Genomic DNA, 14,623 nt, shown 5'->3' with positions numbered 1-14,623 from the left:
ATTTCGGGCAAGTGATTCTGTCAGTACAAAATGTTTTAAGATATCACACTTCAATGATCATTTAAATTTGTGGATTTTTAAACAGTAAAATGCTTTCTTTGGTGATTCATTTGGGATATGAAGGTAGTGACATTGCAGAAAAAATACATAGCCCGCGTTAGCGGGTAATGTAAATTTTTTCTGCAATGATCACTACCTTCATAACCCAAATGAATCATCAAAGAAAGCATTTTATTGTTTATATTAACACCTTTCTTTAAGCTAATCGATAAATTAATTAGGAAAAGTAAGTAAAATTCACTACAGTACTGTTGATGTATGTAAGTAAGTTAGCTAAAAGAAACAGCCAAATCGTCTCCTGTGAGACTTGAGTCTGACATCGTCATGATTATTTCGTGCAGTCTGTGATTTTTCCTAGGTTGCTATAGGTTTGGACCAATCAATAAACAGGGCATGTCAATATCTGCCCTGTCATTTTCTTGTCAGTTTCAGCTGCTGTAGATTTCGACCAATCGATAAATGGGGCATGTAGATTTCAGTCTGGCTATTTCTATAGAGCTATGAATTAACTATAAGTTTCTGTAAGAAATAGAGGGAAAAATACTTGGGAGATGTAAATATACTACTATGACATCAAGGAAAATTTGTATTCAACAAATGTTGGTGAAAACACAGTATATGAGTCTATTTATATTTAGTTTATTGAAATCCCCAAAAAGTGAAGAAATTCCCATTGGGTAGAACGGGGTAATTTCGACCACTTTTACTGATACGTAACTTTTAGTTTCAAATTTTGTACGATATTCCCATGAGCTTGTTTGAAATCATTTAGGATAGTTCGGATTACTTTTCTGTCACGTATTTTTCTACTTCCGAGTAAAAACTGTCACTGTATACAGGAATATGAAGAAAAGTAAATAAACATGTCATGCGGGTTAATTTCGACCTGTTTCGGGGTAATTTCGACCACATGAATGATCAAATTCGACCACTCACTTTTTTTTGACAACTATGTTATCAGTAAAAAAAACTTGTAGAAGTGATTTAAGTAAACTGTAATCATGGTAATTTGGATCTGAAAAAAATGGAACAATCCACCCCGCCCACCCCTTCCCCCTACAGTGGATTAATCCAGGTCGAACCTCTGCATCAGCGCAGTGAGAAGAAATGTAAGCATGCAGTGAGAATAGATGATCTATCAATACCTTTAAAATAGAAATGTCTGAGACAGATCTACTTATAAAATTGAGAACTAATACATTTGAAAGAATTGAGTTGTTTCATTTTATTACCTATTACAGCAGATGCTTATTTATTTGTTTTATAGAATTATTCAAGGAATAAGGAGTTATTCTTTGAGTATAACAAAAATATATAATTTTGGTCAGAGCATGGTCAAATCCAATCAAGCCCGAAGGGATCGATTTATGATAGATTTGATCAGACATGTAATTGGATAGAAAATATGCTCAGATTGCAAATCTTTTCTTAGTTAGAATATTCTACCAATCGTCGAAGACATTGTTTTTTTGAAATGTGTGTCTTTACTGTGTGTATAATTTATTTCTTGAAATAAAAAAAAAACCACAAAGCAAAATTTGCTTGCGAAAATATGCTAATACTCCTTCCAACACATCGCCAAATCCTGAAAATCCAAACTTTATTTTATCTTCTTATAATAAACACTGACCAATGCTGATTTTAGTTTTATAATGTACATTTTAGAATTTCGCGTTTTATGAAAACTGTTCTTGACGATCCCTCCTGATATTTTTAACGTTATTACTGGCTGGCAATTTTTTATCCACTGTCGAATCCATTGTTGCTTAATAAAGATAGCTTGACTCCTCTTCATCTTTCCTTCAGTTATTTTGTGACTGTCAAATTCTTAATAATGATAAAGTTCTTTAGTTCTAATTTAGGAATATGGAAAACAACACATGGATGCGTGATTGTTTAAGCATAAAGTGTTAACCAAAGTTGTCCAATCCATTTCATGATTTGAATGGTTTGCATGAATGTGAATTAATTAATAAAAAAACATCATCTACTCAAAAATATAAAAAGAAATAAGTTTTAAAACAAATTTTTTTAGAATTAGTTTAGGAAATTTGATCTACATTGTATGAACTTTAAGGTCATTTTAGCTGCATATATTCATTTCACCATCGATCGGACACAAATTAACCGTGTATTAAACAGTTTTCAATGCATGATTTTTTCTCATCATTAATATGTTAGGTGGGAATTCATTGTGATATAACTTAACAATTTTTTTCTGCCCTAGATTTTTGAATGAAATTTTTTACATGAATTTGTACTGATATAATTATTATTTTAAGACTAGATCTCGTTACGAGTAACGAGTAGGTCTTCCGTCCGATTTTGTTTTCATATGATACGATGAAATATCGATATTCTCTGCCAAATCTGCGATCTTGGTGAATCTAGGTTTTTTGTCTCGAGACCGAAAACGGACGAACAAAAGAGGTTTATGAAAATAAAAGCTAGGGTTTTTTATACATATGTTTAGTGTACACTACTGTTAATCATAGCAGATGAAACACCAAAGATAATCAGTTAAACTTGTGAAAAAAATGAATTGTTTGAACTCTTCTGGTGAGTACCGGAAGTGACGGTTGACAAAAGAAAACCCGTTAAATATATCTTCAATCGATTGTCTATCATTTATAAAAGTTTGTGTCTCAATCACTTACAGTGACTAAAATCTCGCTGGTATCAATTTTGTAAAAAAGGCTAAGTACCAAAGATATTTGAAATCTTGCTTGTTTTCAAGTTATCTGTAATATAGTTTACGAGTGTCTTGGCTCCTCATTTAAGGGGCCAGCCCCTTTTTCTTGAGTTCAATCGAAAGTTCTCACGAATACTAACATTTTTTGTTCTTACACCCATCTAAAATTGTTGTTCATTTTTGAGATACAAATGATTGAATATTTTAGGGGCCAGCCCTATAGATCCTTAATGGGGACAGACTTTGGAGTTTTGATTAGTGGAATTGATTAGAATCATCAATGCAAACATTTTCTTTTCTACATTGCCTAACAAAATATGTCTCCTGCTCTAGATATATTGCATCAAAGTTTAAGTACTTTGGCCCCTTAAAATCCCTAATTATGTCATAAATGGGTGTGAAAATGATTTTACCTGATAAATATTGCTACAATCAACAACTTTGCTTCTATATTGCATTACAAAATTTTGATCGTTTTTAAGTTATTTGCAATAGAGTTTACGAGTGTCTTGGCCCCTAATTTAAGGGGCCAGCCCCTTTTTCTTGATTTTGTTGGTAAGAACGTTTAATTATCTACTATTTTTGTTATATATGTCTTAACAAAATATCAACTGATAAAAAGATACAGATGAAAACGTATGAAGAATTTGAATGAAAATTCGTACCCAATTTTCGTGCCTAGGCGAGCTCCAAGAAATGGCGCCACTGGCGTAAAACAAAATAATAGTGCACAACTTCAGACTATAGACTACCTATCCTGAAAATTTCATAGTCATATCTCTGATAGTTTCTGAGATCAGCTCTGCACAAAATAGGTCGTAAAAATGTACAAAATGGCCGATAAATCGGTACCGGAAGTGCCGACAGGAAAAATCTCAAAAACGTATGAAGTTTACATCAAGACTCATCTTCTCTGAAAAAATGGTCGAAATCGGTCGAATAGTTTTCGAGAAATCTCGTGCACAAAATTTGTGGAAAAAAATAATAATAACTAGATACGATCTCGTTACGAGTAACGAGTAGGTCTTCCGTCCAATTTTTTAAACGATTCGATTAAAATATCAATGAAGTTTCAGACTTTTCCCTCAACCACTTACTTTTAGATAATGTATACGATTGTCAATATCCTTTAAAATGCTTAACAAAGAGTTTTGCTTTTTAACATTCAGCACAATAAAGATTTAAGATTTTTGTCCCCTAAAATCTCTAATTACGTCATCAATGGGTTTGGAAATGAGTTTTACAAACTGATATTGCTGCGATCAACAACTTTGTTTCTATAATGCATTACAAAATCTTGATCATTTTTAAGGTATGAGTAATAGAGTTAAGGAGTCTTTTGGCCCCTAATTTAAGGGGCCAGCCCCTTTTTCTTGATTTTATACGAAAGGTCTCATGAATACTAACATTTTTTGTTCTAACACCCATCTAAAATTGTTAATCACTTTTGAGATACAAATGATTGAATATTTTAGGGGCCAGCCCTCTAAATCCTTAATGGGGACAAAAATTCGTGTTTTGATAATAGGAATCGATTTAAATCATAAATTCAAACATTTTCTCTTCTATGATGTCTATCAAAATATGTCTACTTCTCTAGTTATATTGCGTCAAAGTTTAAGTACTTCGGCCCCTAAAAATACCTAATTCCGTAATAAATGGGCGTGGCAATGATATTTTCAAACAGATATTGGTTCGATCAACAACTTTGCTTCTATATTGCATTACAATATCTTTATCGTTTTTAAGTTATTTGTAATAGAGTTTACGAGTCTCTTGGCCCCTAAAAAAAGGGGTCAGCCCCTTTTTCTTGATTTTTATGGAAAGAACTTTTAATTCTCTACCACTTTTGTTATATATGTCTTAACAAAATATCAACTGATAAAAAGATACAAATCAAAACGTGTGAAAATTTTGAATGAAAATTCGTATCCAATTTTCGTGCCTAGGTGAGCTCCAAGAAATAGCGCCACTGGCGTAAAACAACATAATAGTGCACAACTTCAAGCTATAGACTACCTATCCTAAAAATTTCATAGTCATATCTTTGTTAGTTTCTGAGATCAACTCTGCACAAAAAAGGTCGTAAAAATGTGCAAAATGGCCGATAAATCGGTACCGGAAGTGACGACAGGAAAAATCTCAAAAATGTATGAACTTTATCTCAAGTCTCATCTTCTGTGAAAAAATGGTTGAAATCGGTCGAATAGTTTTCGAGAAATCGCGTGCACAAAATTTGTGGAAAAAAATAATAATAATAATAAGAAATCGTACGAAAACTATAAGGTCTTCCGTTGGAAACGGAAGACCTTAATAACTAGATACGATCTCGTTACGAGTAACGAGTAGGTCTTCTGTTCAATTTTTAAAAGATACGATTAAAATATCAATGAAATTTGAGAATTCCCCCTCTATCACTCCTTTTCAGATAATGTATACGATTGTCAATATCCTTTAAAATAATTAACAAAGTGTTTTGCTTTTTCACATACAGCACATTGAAGATTTAAAATTTAAGTCCCCTAAAATCCCTAATTACGTCATCAATCAGTGTGGCAATGAGTTTTACAAACTGATATTGTTGCGATCAACAACTTTGTTTCTATAATACATTACAAAATTTTGATCGTTTTTAAGGTATGTGTAAAACACTTTACGAGTGTCTTGGCCCCTAATTTAAGGGGCCAGCCCCTTTTCTTGACTTCATTCAAAAGGTCTCACGAATACAAACATTTTTTGTTCTTACACCTATCAAAAATTGTTGTTCATTTTTTAGATACAAGTGATTGAAGAATTTAGGGGCCAGCCCTCTAGATCCTTAATGGGGACTGACATTGGTGTTTTGGTCAGTGGAATCGATTAGAATTATCAATACAGACATTTACAGTTCTACAATGCTTCACAAAATTTGTCTCCTTCTTTAGATATATTGCGTCAAAGTTTAAGTATTTTGGCCCCTAAAAATTCCTAATTCCGTCATCAATGGGTGTGGAAATGATTTTACCTGATAAATATTGTTACGCTCAACAACTTTGCTTCTATAATGCATTACAAAATCTTGATTGTTTTTAAGTTATCTTTAATGGAGTTTACGAGTGACTTGGCCCCTTATTTAAGGGGCCAGCCCCTTTTTCTTGAGTTCATTCGAAAGGTCTCACGAATACTAACATTTTTTGTTCTTACACCTAACTCAAATTGTTGTTCATTTTTGAGATACAAATGATTGAATATTTTAGGGGCCAGCCCTCTAGACCCTTAATGGGGACAGACTTTAGTGTTTTGATAAGTGGAATCGATTAGAATCATCAATGCAAACATTTTCTTTTCTACATTGCGTAACAAAATATGTCTCCTTCTCTAGATATATTGCGTCAAAGTTTAAGTACTTTGGCCCCTAAAAATCCCTAATTACGTCATAAATGGGTGTGAAAATAATTTTTCCTGATAGATATTGCTACGATCAACAACTTTGCTTCCATAATGCATTACAAAATCGTTATCATTTTTAAGTTATTTGTAATAGAGTTTGCGAGTGTCTTGGCCCCTAATTTAAGGGGCCAGCCCCTTTTTCTTGATTTCGTTGAATAGAACTTTTGATTATCTACCCCTTTTGTTATATATATCTTAACAAAATATCAACTGATAAAAAGATATAAATCAAAACGTTTGAAAATTTTGAATGAAAATTCGTACCCAATTTTCGTGCCCAGGCGAGATCCAAGAAATGGCGCCACTGGCGTAAAACAAAATAATAGTGCACAACTTCAGACTATAGACTACCTATCCTGAAAATTTCATAGTCATATCTCTGATAGTTTCTGAGATCAGCTCTGCACAAAATAGGTCGTAAAAAACTACAAAATGGCCGATAAATCGGTACCGGAAGTGACGACAACAAAAATTTCAAAAACATATAAAATTCAGATCATAACTCATCATCTGTGAAAAAATGTTTAAAATCAGCCGAATAGTTTTCGAGAAATCGCGTGCACAAAATTTGGAAAAAAAAATAATAATAATAACTAGATACGACCTCGTTACGAGTAACGAGTAGGTCTTCCGTCCGATTTTTTTTTTTTTTTTATATATAAAATGATACCATGAGATATCGATACAATTTCAAAATTTCCCCCCCCCCCAAAAAAAAAAATTTGAAGATAAAGAATAAAAACCCTAATTACGTCAGACATGGGCCTGACGATGACTCTTTCAAACCGATAATGTAGAGATCAACAACTTTGATTTTTATAATGCATAACAAAATATTTATCGTTTTCAAGTTATTCGTAATAGAATTTACGAGTCTCTTGGTCCCTAATTAAAGGGGCCAACCCCTTTTTCTTGATTTTATTGGATAGAACTTTTGATTCTCTACTACTTTTGTTCTATATGTCTTGTCAAAATATCAACTGATAAAAAGATACTGATCAAAACATATGGAAATTTTGATTCGAAATCTGTACCCCATTTTTGTGCCTAAGCGAGCTCCAAGGAATAGCGCCACTGGTGCAAAACAACTAAATAGTGCACAACTTCAAACCATTCTCTACCTATCCTGAAAATTTCAAAGTCATATCTCTTATAGTTTCTGAGATCAACTCTGCACAAAATTGGTCGTAAAAAATTACAAAATCGACCGTAAATCCGGACCGGAAGTGACGACGACAAAAAATTCAAAAACATATAAAATTCAGATAATTTCCCATCATCTGTGAAAAAATCGTTCAGATCGGTTGAGTAGTTTTCGAGAAATCGCGTGCACAAAATTTGGAAAAAAAAAATAATAATAAACAGTACGAAAACAATAAGGTCTTCCGTTGGAAACGGAAGACCTTAATAAGAAACAGTACGAAAACTATAAGGTCTTCCGTTGGAAACGGAAGACCTTAATAATAATAAGAAATCGTACGAAAACTATAAGGTCTTCCGTTGGAAACGGAAGACCTTAATTAAGAAATAAGACATTTACCACATTGTTAGTTTAAGGGGTCATCTCGAAGTTTGTTAATTTTAAACATAGGACCCTATGGGATTTTGCTTGAAATGTATCAATTTTGCACATTTTTTACATTTTTTTTAAACTTCTGCCCTAGGGATTTCTTTTTCTGTTCTACATATTGAAGTTATTGCCAAAAGGCATCAAATGGTCAAATAAAAAAACCCTTTTACCTCCTGGTTTGTTCCAGGGGTCATAGCAAAGATGTTTTTTGTATGCCCAATTTCCAAGTTTGTCAGATAATGGCTATTTTTTATTTGACAAAGACAGAATGGTGATCTTTATAGTATTATTGAAACATTCAGACATATTTAAGTAATAAATAAATATATAACATCACATATTAAGGGTCATTAATATAAAATACCGTATTTTTCCGACGATTAGTCGGTATTTTTTTCCTCTGAAGCAGAGCACCCGACTTATCGTCTTGTTCGACTTGTCGTAGGCTCGTAGTCAGAAATTTTTTAAAAATAGCATTAAAGATCTTGGTTTTAATCATCTTGAGTTGGCTGTGTGATTGAAAATTATGTTGTTGGATTCACTTTTCATCTTTAATAATTATCATTTTCACTCATCTGTCAACACTTAAATACATAATAATAACAACAGTTATTAAAAAATGTTACATTGTCTTTAATCAATTAAAAGTTTTACTGTTCCGTTTTTATAAACACATCGTCACATGGTTCTATGTATCACTAGTAGGAAGATAACATTGCGCAGTAAAATTGAAACCAAGTTTGAATGGAAGAAAATATTGCAGTAGGTCCGGGGGATGTTTTTTTAAATTTAATTATTTTATTTGTAAAGAGTTGTTAGAGGAAAGTATAAATCAGAAATATTTAATGGTCAAATTCAATCTTAAAAAACGTAATCGGCAAGTATCAATACTATTGTTTATACAATAGGCTGACACCGGTTGTGTTAATAATCTTGCCCTAAGGCTGAGATCTTTACGGCAATTTCACTCCCTGTGTATATAAAGAGTACCGTTATAAGAGTGATTATAGTTCATTGATTAATTATTGTCCAATTCTTTGATTATTGTTAGATAATTTTTTTAGGAAACGTATGTATGTCGTATATCGTCATTATCAAGTCGTACAAATGATCGATTTATTTCTAACAGTGTCTATGTAAAACAATAGCGTGTAACTGCATTACTGGATACAAAGTAAACAAGTTTCATCAAATCATAGTAATTGCTAAGCTTTCTGCACTTGAGATCCCCCTTTGAAGTCCGACACGAGACAGGTGCATGCCTATGACACCGGAAATTGTTAAACAAACATTGACCACGCGCCAAGTCAACGGGTGGCTGGTTACGTAATGGCGAATACACTGGCGATAGTCAGAGTGGATACTTATTTTAATGCTTGGGAATAAAATATTTCTGACAAAGTAAGTTAAGTTTTGCATAAGACGCGATATCAGGAATTGTTTAAAATGCAAGCGACTTTGTAGAAGTTGCCGGTATTTGAAAATTTGATGCATAAGTATAAAGCGTAATTGTTTAAATGTTAATCATTAATAATAATTGGTAGCAATATCGGTGACATCGTGGCATCGTGGCATCATACACTGATAATGTTACTGCAGTTTTATAGGCCATTTTGAAGTGATAAGATCGACGTATGGTCTGAGATCGACGTATCATAGGATTTTGTTAAAATTTTGGCTAAAAATGGGCAATTCGACGAGTCGTCCGCATCGACGAGTCGTCGGGAAAATACGGTACATGGTTACTGTCTTGAAATATATAAATTAAGCTATATTTAGGCAGGTTAAGAAAACGTGAGAGGGCTGGGCTTGCTGAACCCTCTTCATGTTTTCAACCCGAGCCCAAATATAGCTTATACTTCGAGACATTTATGTTTATTCCACTATATAATACCAATTTTACGCATCAAACGAGCTATTCTCAACAAATATTCTCTGAATATCTGCAGTTGAAACTATCACGACATGGCGTCAACAAAGCAAAAAGATGACGTCATAAGGGTGTTTGATGTATTGTGAAACCACCTTTATGTGGCCATGAGTGGTCGAAATTGACCCGCGTCATAAAATACCATACGGGTCAATTTCGACCAAACTTCTGCGGGTAAAAAGGTGTGCATTTTAAGGGAAATCGAATTAAAAAAAGTTAGAACCTGTAACATAAAGTAATGCACATAGAAATTAAAACAGTTTAAATTCAATACGTACTTTTGAATTTTGATACAAATTATGAAATGTCAACAATGTGGTAAGAGTTGCCTCGCTTGTATTTGCCGATGTGAAAGCAAGCGTTCTAAAAACGGGGATTTCAAACAAGAAAACATTATTCTGATCAAATAATTTAAAAAGAAAACAAATTTGGGGACTAATTTTCTCTAATTCCAGAAACATCATACGTTTCTGAAAACTTCCCTGAATATTTGTGTTGAGTTTTAGTAATTTGGTTGAAATTGACCGATGGTCGAAATTACCCCGTTCTAACCTAAAGACCTGTCATTATTTTCCAAAACAGCTAAAAAACTGAAACTACAGCAAGTTGGAAGTTTCCGTGTTCTAAACGGTAAGGTGGACTTGTCAACGCATGAGGCGGAACTGAGCCTGGAGATGTGGGAGGACACCCTTGGAAAGCTGAGGGAGGAGGCAAGTGTACGGACCATCGCCAAGGAGATTAATGCCGCCAAGACAGTCAAAACCATCAAAATACTAGCTTACAAGAATGGAGAGGGACGCATACACCAAGGAGAGCTTGTTTGTGGATCAAGCATTGAAGGGGTGAGATGGGAAGAAAATGGATGGGAGGGGGGGGGATGACAATATAACAAGCATCCTTTAGGATTTATTTATATATGTTTTGGGTTTTCCTGATATAGTCAAACTTCATTATCTCAAACTGGATGGAACTGTTTAAAAACTTTGAGATATTGAGGGTAAAATACTTAAAAAACTAAGTGGTCGGGGCTTACAAATCTCTTCAATATATCCATTGTATTCCAGATATCAATGTTTGAGATATGAAAGTTCAACAGTAGTATATTTTTTAACCTTTGAAAATAAGTAAAAAATTGAGTTCATCTATTTTTAAATAATTGATGGGATTTATCTATTTTTCATACAGATTTTAAGCCAGTGCACCCACAAGCTTGGCTTGGCTTCAGCCGCCAGGAAGATCTTTACAGAGGATGGTACCCTGGTGATGGAGATTGATGATTTGATAGACTGGGCAGTGGAGAACTACAAGTCACTCATGGTTGACCAGCTGGAGAAGATTCTCAACGGGAAAGAAAACACTACAGAAAAAGGTAAATCTAGGATTAATATGTTGAATTCTTGTGCGAAACTTGAAAGATTATGAATTTCAGACATGGCTTTTGGTGTACTCCCATTAAAGGGGCATGGTCATGATTTCCCATCAAACAAAGTTTTTGTTTACATTTCGAATGTTAAAGTGAATGTTCCACTTTTAAACCTAAAATGATTGTGTTAAGCATTAAAAACTGTTTATTTATGCTTAAAATGAACAAGAGGCCCGTAGGCACATTGCTCACCTGAGCAACAATAGGCATGATAAAATCAGCTTAATGGAGTCATAATAAAAATATGTGGACAATGTGGTACTATATTACATGTAGATCCTGTATAAATAAAAGTCCATCCTCCTATCCTAAACAATTGTTTATAAACAGGATATAAACCTACATCACACTCTAAACCCCTTGTGAGGCCCAATCGTCCAGTGGCTAAGGTCAATTTTAGAGAATCAGCAATATGTCAAAATGCGTGCATATAAGTAAAACCACACATGATAACATTTCAGTTTTTAGCTCACCGAGACGAAGTCAGGGGGAGCTTATGCTATACCATCGGCGTCAGCGTCCGGACTTGGTTAAAGTTTTTGTTGCAGGTCCTGTATCTAAGCTATAACCTGTCCTATCTTGACCAAACTTGCATGGATGATGCATCTGGACCTACTTATGGACTTGAAAGACTTGGATGCTGAATCTGGGTCCTAAATTTCAGATGCTGGAGGAGGTTAAGGTTGTTGGACCAGGTTAAAGTTTTTGTTGCAGGTGCCCTTTGATAGCAATATCTAAGTTACTGCTGGTCCTTACTTCACCAAACTTGCATGGATGGTGTTGTCCTATGAAGCTGATGCACCAGACAGGATTGAATGCTGAATCTGAGCTATAGGTTTCAGATGCTGGAGAAGGTTAATGTTTTTAGAGCTGGTTAAAGTTTTTGTTGCAAGTACCTTCTGATAATTATATCTTAGTTACTACTAGTCCTTACTTCACCATACTTGCATGGATGATGCGTCTTATGATACTAATGCACCTGACAGGCTTGAATGCTGAATCTGAGCCATAGGTTATGGATGCTGGAGGAGGTTAAGGTTTTAAGAGCTGGTTAAAGTTTTAGAAACAGGTGCCCTCTGATGATGATATCTTAGTTACTACTTGTCCCTTGTCCTAACTTCACCAGACTTGCATGGATGGTGTGTCTTATGATACTGATGCACCTGACAGGCTTGAATGCTGAATCTGAGCCATTGGTTTCGGATGCTGGATAAGGTTAAGTTTTTTGGAACAGGTCACATGTTTAATAAATAATAGTACTATTTCAAACTTGCATAGTTGATTTAACTATAATATGAATGCTGAATCTGAGCCATAGGTTTCGTATGCTGGATGAGGTTTAGTTTTTTTGGAACAGATCACATGTTTTATAGATAAAAGCTTGCATAGTTGATTTAACTATATTATAAATGAAACACAGAGGTAGCTTCAGATGCAAAGCCTAATCTCCATTATCAAGGATGCTAAAAAAATCCCCTACCTCACTCTACCTACCTGCTTGATAGATAGATTTGTTTGTTATAAAATGATATAACATGATTCCTATGATAAAGTATCGTATGATATGATACACTATTGTTAAATATGATACAATATAATATCATGTTATATTGATAAAAAGTTATATGATACAATATGATATTGTATCAATTGTTGTGAAATTTTTTGATATGATATTGCATCATGATATTGCTAAGTATAGTAATGTATATTATGAAACTATATTGTATAATATGAAATTGTATTTTTAATTTATTATTTTATCACATGAAACTGTTACGTACAATATATAATATTGTATCGTATGATGCAATATTTTATATTCTATAATATTGTATCATACGATTTTGTATAATTTGATATTGGTTTCTATAACATAGTATTAAATCACATGAAATTGTATTATAAGATATTGTTAAATTAGATAATATCATTTGATACGATATTGTACAATATGATATTAGTTTATATCATACGTAATTTTCTCAGCTCAACAAAGAATTCACGAGTTCAATTTTTTTTTTTTCAATTTTGTGCAAAGTTCATTTCCAAAATATCCTCAGCATCAAATGGTCACTGGTGATATTTCACCGACCGTAAGAATTAACATACAGATGTTCTACCTAATTTTACTTCACAGTAATTCGCAAATCCTTATATCCGTTATGATTGATAGCAAACCGTCGCATTGCGTGTCCGTTGTTTACTTGCCTTGACTGACTGTCTATTATGACGTCACCTTGTTTTGGAGTCGTGAAAGATTATTTACATCATCGTTTACAAATCAACAAATCAGAGGCGATTGTTTGAAATTGAGGGAATGTTCTCTAGATATTATTCCTAGCCGGTCAATATCAAAAAAATATTGACCGGTCAATATTTTTCGGACGAGCCAATATTACAATTATTGACTATTCGTCAATATAGAATTATATAGTGAGAATATACTACTGAATATAACAATATAATATATTATACAACATAATGCCTTATGTTACAATATTATGATGTATTTTGTAGTATGATATTGTATGATATAATACTATATTGTATTTTACATGATATGTTATGATATTGTATTATGTGATCAAATACAATAATGTATAACAGAATACAATGTCATATCATATGTTACAATATCATATCTCATCATTGATTATTACGGTATTTTATTGTATTTTATGATATATATTATAAGTATAATAGGATGCGATCACATTTTGTCTGTCTGTTCATCTTTCTGTCCGTCTATCTGTCCATCTGTAAATTTTTTACATTTTGAACTTCTTCTCTAAAACCGCTTGGCCAATTTCAACCAAATTTGGCACAAAATTTTCAGCTCAGGTGAGCTAAAAATCAGGTTGAAAAAATTTTTTTACCTGTATATTGAACCTATGTAAAATAAAAAAGGTCACGAGCCTTGTTTACATGATCAGTAGTTGTGAGCCCTGTATCTTGCTTATAACTCTACGACTGACTATTAAATTTCATTTGATCATTAGAAATGCATTCTTGAATCTTGTGAATAGAAAAATAGAATTTGACCAAATCATGACCATGCCCCTTTAAATGCTTATAAGCATTTTATCAATTGTCTCTGAATTTAGTTCATTTGATTACGATTAGAATAATGATAAAGGGATGGAATGGGGAAAAGGAAATAAAATACATTATTTATAACTTAAGGATGTTCTGGTTTCTTGCTGATTGGTTTTCTTCTACCATCCCTATAGATGAAGAGGAAGAAGACAAAGAAGAAAACCAGGAGTCTCTCCAGCTTTACAATGTAGAACCGAGTGAAGCAGAGCTTCAGGCAGAGGGAGATAATTCTGACCCTGCAGAACGAGGGGAAGGAGAGGGACAAGACAGCAATGTTGAAGGGGGAGATAATGCAGGTCAGTTTATCTTGCCATTTACAGAAGAATATCTCTCTCTTTCTCTCTCTTGATGGTGGTTTGCTTTTATTCTGATTAGCAAGGAATCATGTGTACATCCTTTTAATGTAATATATATCTCACT

General features: G+C 33.4%; 1 protein-coding gene across 4 annotated transcripts in view; it reads left to right on the top strand.

Annotated features, from left to right (window-relative positions):
* Window positions 1–14,623, top strand: part of LOC105317322 (doublecortin domain-containing protein 1) — a 77,144-nt gene that overhangs the window by 57,266 nt on the left and 5,255 nt on the right. For all 4 annotated transcript variants that reach the window (XM_066085689.1, XM_066085688.1, XM_034470784.2 and 1 more), the window contains 3 exons: window positions 10,264–10,523; window positions 10,867–11,050; window positions 14,338–14,499. In XM_066085689.1, coding sequence (XP_065941761.1) covers window positions 10,264–10,523; window positions 10,867–11,050; window positions 14,338–14,499 — 606 coding nt within the window. The remainder of the gene's footprint in view (window positions 1–10,263; window positions 10,524–10,866; window positions 11,051–14,337; window positions 14,500–14,623) is intronic.

The sequence above is a fragment of the Magallana gigas genome, chromosome 5 (assembly GCF_963853765.1).
Source record: "Magallana gigas chromosome 5, xbMagGiga1.1, whole genome shotgun sequence".
In the NCBI taxonomy this organism is placed as follows: Eukaryota; Metazoa; Mollusca; class Bivalvia; order Ostreida; family Ostreidae; genus Magallana; species Magallana gigas.
This window is presented reverse-complemented; position numbering and strand designations above follow the sequence as displayed.